The sequence below is a fragment of the Galeopterus variegatus genome, unplaced genomic scaffold, assembly GCF_000696425.1.
Source record: "Galeopterus variegatus unplaced genomic scaffold, G_variegatus-3.0.2 Scaffold9286, whole genome shotgun sequence".
Lineage (NCBI taxonomy): Eukaryota > Metazoa > Chordata > Mammalia > Dermoptera > Cynocephalidae > Galeopterus > Galeopterus variegatus.
Window position 1 is genome coordinate 50,677 of NW_007735397.1, and position 10,176 is coordinate 60,852.

The 10,176-nt window shown below is 39.3% G+C and overlaps 1 protein-coding gene across 1 annotated transcript in view; it reads right to left on the minus strand.

The window, feature by feature from the left end:
• LOC103609163 (chromosome unknown open reading frame, human C18orf8) overlaps positions 1-10,176 on the minus strand; it is a 24,017-nt gene that overhangs the window by 12,590 nt on the left and 1,251 nt on the right. The window contains exons 2-8 of the mRNA XM_008593513.1: positions 8,728-8,812; positions 7,823-7,879; positions 6,608-6,694; positions 2,901-3,041; positions 2,493-2,596; positions 1,109-1,198; positions 912-1,017 (exon numbers count right to left, since the gene is read on the minus strand). Of these exons, the coding sequence (XP_008591735.1) occupies positions 912-1,017; positions 1,109-1,198; positions 2,493-2,596; positions 2,901-3,041; positions 6,608-6,694; positions 7,823-7,879; positions 8,728-8,811 (669 nt within the window). The 5' untranslated portion in view covers position 8,812. The remainder of the gene's footprint in view (positions 1-911; positions 1,018-1,108; positions 1,199-2,492; positions 2,597-2,900; positions 3,042-6,607; positions 6,695-7,822; positions 7,880-8,727; positions 8,813-10,176) is intronic.

Sequence of the window (10,176 nt, forward strand, 5' to 3'; positions counted from 1 at the left end):
ACGGGCGCGACACTGAGGGTTGCGATCCGTTGCCGGACACGAAAAAAAAAAAAAAAGAAAAGCTCAAAGGGATTTAAGCAGATCTTTCACATTTACTTGAAACATCTTCATTAGTCAGAGATAGAGTGTCATCACCCTCCACTTCAGGAAGACAAGGGAGAGAAGTGGCCTGTCTGCCACCACCCACCCAACTAACAGCCTAGAAACAGCAGGACTCATTCTAGTCCTACTGGGCCTCCTCATAGTCTCAAAACCGTTATCACTCAGCACTGTTATCTCTGCTCACAAGCCAAGTACAAAGCTCATGTAGCCACTTAAACACATCGGTTCTGCAGTGGGTTCCCAGCTTACCTGATTCAACCAAATAATTGCTCCAAAGGTCAAATCTCCTCACGTGCTACTCCCTGAAATAGTCCTTAATTATCTTTAATCAACAATCACTTTTTTCTAAACCATTTAGGATATCAAACCCTCTTCTTTTTACCCTCTTCTTCTTCTTATGTCAAAAGACCAAAACTTTTGACATAAAAAGCACTTTCTAGTCCTTGTTCAGAATGTTCTGCCGTCAGGCCCAGCCCGTGGCTCACTTGGGAGAGTGCGGTGCTGATAACACCAAGGCCACGGGTTCAGATCCCTATATAGGGATGGCCGGTTTGCTCACTGGCTGAGCGTGGTGCTGACAACACCAAGCCAAGGGTTAAGATCCCCTTACCGGCCATCTTTAAAAAAAATAATAATGTTCTGCCGTTTTCATGCTTTTAGGCAACCCTAAGGTACAACACCAAGCCAAGGGTTAAGATCCCCTTACCGGTCATCTTTAAAAAAAAAATAATAATGTTCTGCCGTTTTCATGCTTTTAGGCAACCCTAAGATATACGAACACAGATTTGATTCTCACATACAACTCCTACCTCTGTATCCTGATGATGAACCACTACCAGGTTGTCCACCACATTTAGGGCAAACTTTCCCGTCCTATTTAACTTTAATATGTGCATCTTTTTACAGGCACCTTCTCTGTAGGATGACAGAAAGGTCAAAAAATAGATCAACAAGCTTTAGTTCATATTTCAAAATGAGAGGAGGGGGAAGAAAGCATTAAATATACCGTGGTAGATGATACAGGACCACCTCCGCTCCTGTACTATTGGAGGTCCGAGAATGATGCCTCAGGAAGAGAACATAAAGCTGTCCATATCTAATTAGAGAACAAAGAGACAGAAGTTGCATTTGGCTGTTTAAAATTCCTCTGTTCTAAATGCTGAATTATAAGGCCATAGTTAAGTAAATTACAAGATATTCACTTAATGGGATATTTTGCAGCCAACAGAAATGTCTTCAAAGAAAGTATAATCAATCAAATAAAGTCTATTATAAAGTTAAGTGGAAAAGAGAATACAAAACTAAACACAGATTGATCACAATCATTTAAAAGACAACCACAAATAGAATCCAGAAATATTGGATAGAAATATATGTTGTTAATAGTTATCCTTGAATGGTAAGCTAAGTCTATTTTCTTTTCCCTAACTTTCCATGTGTTCCAAGTTTCATATAATGAGTACATACTCCTTAATAATTGGAACATATAATCACTATTCATTTTTAAGCACCAGCTATTAAATGCTGCTGTGAAGAGTTCCTGAATGTACATTTCTATTTCAGTGTCAACACTGTCCTGGGCCTGCCACAGGGATGAGGAGGGAACCAGAGGAAGAGTGAGCAGGTCCCCACCTGCACTCCAGCCAGTACTGCTGTCACTTTCTAAACTGGGATGCCACACAAGAGTGCCTTGGGTTTTTTTTCCTTCCTGTTTTTTGTTTTGTTTTTTAATGCATTCTACTACTACAAAATATTAAAGTTTGAAAATGACTATTTTAGGCCATAGAAGAATAAGAAGTAATTTAGAAGCAAAATTTTGATAACTGTTAAATCAGGGATATGGTTATGTAGGGGGAGTTCTTTATATTAGTTTCTTTTGTGGATGTGTTTGAAATTTTCATTATGAAGTTTTAAAATTAATTGAGACATCTGCTTTACCAAATGAAAATATACCTTCCTATATAAGTAATCTAGTTTCATGTTTGTTAGATTTTTAGATTTTTAAAAAGTATTTTCTTATTTAGAGCAATTATGATATATTTTAGTTAAAAAAAATCCTTCTGAAGCTTCAACTCAGAGTAGAAAAAAAATTCTAAAATTAAGGTACCTAAGAAATAAATGGGTTCGATGTTCCCATTTTATCACACACTGCAAGTGATAAAACTTCTATAAGATCATAAAGTTTGTAAAGTCAAAAGAATACCAAAAAATATAGGTTTTCTATATTCATAAAATCTACATACTGAACAGGAAAAAGGGAGTCCTTATGTGTTCCAAATGTCTCTTTCCCTAAAGAAAGGGCATCACTGTCATGCTTATGACACACTCCTTCTGCTACTTATATCACTAAAAGCAGTTCCAGGAAGGAATTCTCCCAGAGACGGACGTACATGATGGCCATCGCAATGTCTCTTTCAGAGAGGCTGGGTTTGGTGGACTTGGGCGCAGCTGGTAATTCAATCTCAAACTTGGGCAGCTTCGACATAGTGCCAGCCTGTTCAGGGGGGAAAAATGTGTGAGGGAAAGCTTATTAAACCCCTTCGATGTTTTAGCATTCCCTACGTAAAATCAGTGAGGACCGACACACACTATGTCCCACTAAGTCCTTCCCTCACAGCCGTCTCCACAGAATGAGTCACTCTTGGAGTCCTCGGGATGCCACAGGGTGCCCTCTAGTGGTCACTGGTGGTGGTTATTGTCAGAGAAACTTGCTCCTTTCACAAGCTTGCCACATTAGGGTGTTAGAGGAACAGGGTAGAAAGGGAAAAGACATTTTTTAAAAGGAGGCTTACTCTTACCCTAAAATAAAAAGGCTGCAGAACATTTTCAAGGACTGTGGTAGACAGCAGAATCACAGCACTCTCGGGACAGTACATGTACCAATTCACGTTGATATTGTGGCTCTTCAAAAGTTTCAGAGTCCGTTTCTCTGGTAATACCTGAAAGCAAAGTACAAGAAACAGAATCTTCACTTACAAAACAGCAAAATGTCAGAAGATTGATGAAGTAAATATAGAAAATAAGAATAAGCAGGAAAAAACCAACCACGTTAAATAGAATATTATGGTTTGTATTTATTACAGCTACTACTTATGAAGTCCAGTGCTTAGAGTTTACGTGTCTGAACTCATTTAGTCTTCACTGCAACCCCACTAGTGGGCATCATTAGTCCTTGCTGACCAATGAGAAAATAAGGCTCAAAGAGGTTAGGGAACCTGCCAATGCAACAAATCAACTGTAGCCTAGGCAGGCTATTTCAACCCAAAGTTCGTGTCTGAGCCTCCACATGCTTGGGCACCATACGTCAAAGAGCAAGGGACAACACAGTTCTCATTTGTCAAGGAGATGGTCAAAACACTCCAGCACCCCTAGGGCCTGTGTCTGAAGTCAGCCACCTCCCAGCCTTCAGATCTGCCTTCTGCCCGGTCTCTTCGACTCTAGTTTGCACTTGCTCTGGGAGGGGCTGCCTTTCTCCATGGACACTGCATACAAGTGTACTATTCTATAATCAAGCCACATTTTAAATGTATGGTCAAAACACTCCAGCACCCCTAGGGCCTGTGTCTGAAGTCAGCCACCTCCCAGCCTTCAGCAGATCTGCCTTCTGCCCGGTCTCTTCGACTCTAGTTTGCACCAGCTCTGGGAGGGGCTGCCTTTCTCCACGGACACTGCATACAAGTGTACTATTCTATAATCAAGCCACATTTTAAATGTATGCTAAATATTCAGATACATGAAGGAACACGGTATAGAGCCCCCAAGACAATGCTCATAGAACGCCACACCGAAGAACTGACATGGAGGTCTGGGTCGGGAAGCATGAGTTTCTTGATAATTCAAGTATAATAAAATAAGCATGTGCTAGAGTCCTCTTTCTCTTTAACTTATTTCTCGAAGATCTGAAGACCATGTAGGTTACCTTAACGTGCATTTTCCCACTACAGAGAACAGATATAATTTTAAATGATTACCACAAGGAACACCTCTATAAAGCAAGCCATCCTTTCCATGCTACCATATGTACAAAATTCTATTTCTGTGTGTATGGGATTTGTCTCAAGTTTAAGTTTTCTTTCTGCTGTTAATGTCAACATCCCCCGTTCTGCTTATGCAGATGTATTTTCTCCAACTGGTATACTAAATTATATTGTTTTCATTAGGTCAAGAAAATTAAAACCTGAAAGAATCCTAACATCCTTTGCATTAGCTCCACATAGAGATCTCAGAAGTATTCTCAACAGGTCAGGCAGTTGGCACATATTAAAAGATGAACAGGCAGCTGCATAAAAGGACACAATCAACAGTGAAAAGGCAACCTACAGATTGGGAGAAAATATTTGCAAATCATACACAGATGCTCTTTGAGTTACAATGGGGTTATGTCCCGATAAATCCATTGTAAACTGAAAATACTGTTAAATCAAAAATTCATTTAATACACCTAACCTACCAAACATCATAGCTTAGCCTCGCCTACTTTAAATGTGCTCATAACACTTACATTAGCCTATAGTTGGGAAAAATCATCTAACACAAAGCATATTTTATATAAATTGTTGACTATCTCATTTACTTTACCAAATACTGTACTGAAAGTGAAAAATATATTGTTGTACGGACACTCCAAGCACAGTTTCTACTGAATGCGCATCACTGCAAAGTCAAAAACCATCCTAAGTCAGGAACCACCTGTATCTCATGAGGTGTTAATATCTGAGCTATATAAGGAACTCCTACAACTCAACAAAAAAGCAAATAATCCAATTAAAAAATGGGCAAAGGACTTGAATAGACATTTCACCAAAGATGAGATACAAGGGGCCAATATGCACGTAAAAAGATGCTCAACATCACTAATCATCAGAGAAATGCAAATCAAAACCACAACGAGGTATCACCTGACACCCATTAGGATAGCAACTATCAAAAAAACAGAAAATAACAAGTGTTGGAGAAGATATGGAGAAACTGGAACCCTGCGCACTGTTGGAGGGATAGTAAAATGGTGTAATTGCTATGGAAACAGTATGGCAGTTCCCCCCCAAAATTAAAAAATACAACTACTATACAATCCAGCAATCCCACTCTGGGTATATATCTAAAAGAATTGAAAACAGGATCTTGAGGAGGTATTTGTACGCTCATGTCTATAGCAGAATTATTCACAATAGCCAAGAGGCAGAAGCAACCCAAACGTCCATCAACAGATGAACGGATAAGTAAAATGTGGTCTATACTCACAAGGGAATATTATTCAGCCTTAAAAAGATGGAAACCATATCACATGCTACAACATGGATGAACTCTGAGGACAATACGCTAAATGAAATAAACCAGTCACAAAAAGACAAATACTATATAATCCCACTGATATGAAGTATATAAAGAAGTCAAACTCATAGAAACAGAAAGTACAATGGAGGTTGCCACATGCTGGGGGAGAGGGAAAGGGGAGCTGTTTAACGGATACAGAGTTACAGTTTTGCAAGATGAAAAAGTTCTGGAGCTGATTCACCGCAAAGTGAATGAATATACTTAACACTACTGAACTGCACATTTAAAAAGAGTTAAGATGGTAAATTTTATGTTATACATTTTTTACCACAATAAAAATTATTTTATAAAAGATGAAAAGGCAGTTCACAAAAGAAATACAAATGGACAATACATTTAAAAAGAGTTAAGATGGTAAATTTTATGTTATACATTTTTTACCACAATAAAAATTTTTTTATAAAAGATGAAAAGGCAGTTCCCAAAAGAAATACAAATGGACAACACACAAATGAAAAGATGCTTACTTCCCTAGTAATGAAAAATGCAAACTAAAATGGCTTTCTACCTCTCAGATTGGCAAAATAGACAAGACTGACAAAGGTGTGGAAAATGAAGATTCCTACATTGCTAGCGAAAGTGCAAACTTCTGGAAGAAATGTGGTGGTATCTGTTCAGCTTTTTAGATGTTCTAAGAACTGCCTCAATCAAGAATATAAACAAATGTGTGCAAGAATGTTCACTGAAGAATTGTCTATAACCACAAAAAAGGTGAAAAGAAGCCAGATGTCCATCAACAGGGAATTGGTTAAATAAACTATAGTAATCAGTCAGGATAAAATATAGAAAGATGTCCAAGATATACTGCTATGCAAAAGAAAGCTAGCAGCAAAGGTTTATATACAATTATTCCCTTTTTTGTAAAAAAGAAAATGAAAATAAAAATGTCTGTATGTGTGTAGGAAAAAAATGGAGGAATATGCACCAAACTCTTCGTAATAGTTATTTCTAAGCATTATGGGGGACTTTTACTTTCCATATATCTTGCTAATATTTGAATGTTTTATAAAAAAAAAAAAGTATCTTCTTGCACTTAGAAAAAAAAGAGTAAAAACCCAAGCAAGAGACTAAAACTCTAGAATCTCAAAATATGTCTGTAGTGCTGAATTCAAGACTGCCAAACTCTTATCACAGTACTTTCTCCAGCAAACATAAATGATAAACATAATACCTGGTAAAATTCAATTCCTTGATCTGTTATGAAGACGATTTCAGTAGAACTGGTCCAGCAGAATCCTAGTATGTTGGCATTCTTGGTCTGATAATTACAGAAAAAAATTTTAATTAGTAAGAAAAACATGTACAGCTCTCTTCAAAGGCTTAAAATGCTCTGCTGTTTGTATCATGTAAGAAAAGTTTCCCAGAATGAGTACTTGTTAACAAATCAAATCTTTTAAATATAGCTTTCCCTGGTTTCTGCTCCTAACCCTTCATTCAAGAACCTGCATCTTAACTCCTTCTAGTCAATTGCACACAGGAAGCCTGAGTTTTGTAAAAAAGTTACTGACCAAGCTCACAACAAATATCAACTTCTGCCTCTAGGAATCAAAATACTGCTGACATTCTCTTAGTCAGCATTGTTATAAAAACTGGCATTATAAACAAAGGCCTCAGATTCTTCAGTGAGTGTTGACTGAAGTGGGGTTGGGGACCCTGAGATCACACACCCGACTCACTTGATGAGCAGCAGGGCCATGAACATGCAAGCAGACAGGGAGAGCAGGGCCACGAGAGGGGCTGTGTGTGTCACACCGAGCAGCCGCAGGGTTATGTGGGGATGCTCAGTTATTTGGGGATATACCTTCCTTGTGGAGGAGCCCACCCTGAACTCCACTTAGCAAAACAGTTACAAAGATGCAAAAAGCTGGACCCCATCCAGCTTCTGTTAGTTTCCAGGCCACACACTGCCACTTTTAGCTGAGCTTCCCCTAGCCTAGTTTATTATACCCAGCAAATCTAATTAACATGGATTAGAATCTACATCCAGAGAAAGAAACAGAGTTAGGACGCAACAAGGACAACAAATCGAGGAAAGAAAAACATCTTCAGGAAAGGGAAACTCCCCCTGCAAACACCCCCACACAAGGTGGCGATGAGGGACCAAGGGCTAAGACCCAGATGTGCTACTGCCAGTGAGGAAGCACAGGGCGAGGCAGACACAATGGCACCACTGGCTGTTTCACACCATCCTCCTCCCAACTCCCTTTTATAGAGGGGGAAACAGGTTTTCGAAATTTAGAAAACTGTCCCATGTCACAGAGCAACCACCCAGCAGATCTCAGCACTGAAGCCCAGCCTGATCTGAACTCCACTGACAATACACCGCTCTCCTAAACATAACTTGCAGCGCAGTGCCAGCCAGCAGAAAACGCATCTGGGTCCATACCTTGCACTCTTGTGTGTACTCCAGCTGAGAATTATCTGGGATAAAATTACAAAACTCCTGAAAGAAAAAAAAAACACACAGAAAAATTTAGATTGGGTAGCATATTGCCAATCTACCTTGTCATACAACAAGATAAAAAGACAAATAAACTTGAAGAAAAAAAAGACAAATTTTAAAAAGTGATCAGAAAATAAACTGACAGAAACCCAAAGAGAGGAAAGATAAAAAGACCAATTTGGATAATCTACCTCATTAATAGCAGCAGGTTAACTGAAAAAAAAAAGTTAAACCAAATATTCAGTTATAGTTTAGAAACTGATTTTGAAAATTCATTCCTCCAGTAGTTGATGTCAGAGAAATGTGTTACTGTATTTTATAAGAGGCTTCCCTCAAATTTTAACAATGGAAGAAATTGACATAGGATTCTGCCTATCTTTCCCAACAGTTCTTTAACTACTTTACAAATGGCAGTGGTATTTTATATATATATATGTACGTATATACCAGCTTTGAAGATCTGTTTCTGTTAGACACATAGCATTCAGATATGAGAAGAGTGAGTAATAAATGGAGTTACTCGAGTAAGGCTAATTCACAAAGTAGCCCAAATATCGCTCGCATTTGTAATCTGTTACTAGCTATCAAGCCATACAAAAGATGCATGAAGTTCTGAATTACTTTCTAAAAAATTTTTAAGTCAAAAAACATGACACCGAGGTCATATTTATTTATCTACTCAAATGTCTTTCTCATCTTCAAAGGCTCAAATATGATGCAACATAACTATACCTTTCACAACAGTAAAATAATAAATGGTTGCTTTAACACTGGAATTTCGCAATTTGGGCTCTTCCGGACATATTTCTAAGGTCCTTTACTAAATGCGCTATATAAAGATGTCTTACCACAGTCTTTGAGGTCCTCTGAACAGCCAGTATCTTATTTTCTAAGGAAAACTTAATGCACTTCACTTCTCCTTTGTCATCCATTCTTTAAGAAGAAACAGTATGTTACGAGTTAAACTAAACAACCGTACTCTAGTTACTATCATTTAATGAGAAGACAAAAGATAAGATAAATACTCAGGAAACAGCCAAATCTAGTTTAAAGTCAAAATTATGTTTCTGAAGTGCTCAGTAGAATCTCTTTTTAAACAGCAAAATCCAACTGGCAATACCTTGCTAGAGAAATTTACAGGATTATGGGCAAGAAACAATTGAAGAATTGAAATCACATATACTTGTCATCTGAGAATGACATTAGACAGAAATAAGGATATATCCACAGCAAAGTAACCTCCTCCACAAACCACTGCCTTCTCTTGCTCTCTCTCAGGCAAAGCTTTTGGAAGGAAGAGTCTGGTCCCCCCTCACCACCAAACCGCAGTAGGGTGCTGGGCAGCTCCACCTCCACTGCCGCACGCCCACGTCAAAAAGTGAATTCAAGGGATGGATACAAAGGGGCGTGAGGAGCCTTTCGAGAGTATGGACACATTCATTACTTGGTTGTGCTGAGAGCTGCATAGGTGTATACATATGTCAAAATTCATCACACTGTATACGTCAGATACACACAGTTTACCGTGTGCCAATTATACCTCAGAAAGCTGTTCTTTCCCCTTCCTCACACGGAAACCTTTTTTTTTTTTTTTTTTTTTTTTTTAAAGATGACCAGTAAGGAGATTATAACCCTTGACTTGGTGTTGTCAGCGCCACGGTCTCCCAAGTGAGCCACGGGCCGGCCCTCTCATACAGAAACCCTGACCTTCAGTTACACAGACCTGGAGTCCCCAACACGTCATGCCTGGCATTGCCCCTAGGGTTCTCTCCATCTAGAAGGCCTCTCCTGTTCTCCACCTAGAAATCATCCCACTCATACTTTAAAACCTTGCTCAAAGGCTGCCCTACTCTGAGGCCACCCACCTTCTGGGCAGTGGTATTCTCTGGCCCACCCCAAAATAAAGGTCCCATCTCTCCTGTGTTCCCACATTCTGAAGAGAGCTCCATGACTGCACTTAACACGGGGAATACTATTTGTCCACTCACTCATCTCCCACACTGAATCTATGAGTTCTCCAAAAGGGCGCCAGTCTTCAAAGCCCTCACATGCCTGGTACCTGCCACAGGGGCTGTAATCAGTGTTTGCAGAACATGAGAACACAACAGTAGAAGAAAGAGAGGTCAACTCATTTTCTGCCTCAAAAGTTTCCCACTAACACAGGACAACTGTAAAATTTCTTTTTGGAGGGCCGGCCCCATGGCGCACTCGGGAGAGTGCGGCGCTGGGAGCCCTCGTTCGGATCCTATATAGGGATGGCCGGTGCGCTCACTGGCTGAGCGCAGTGCGAGCGACAC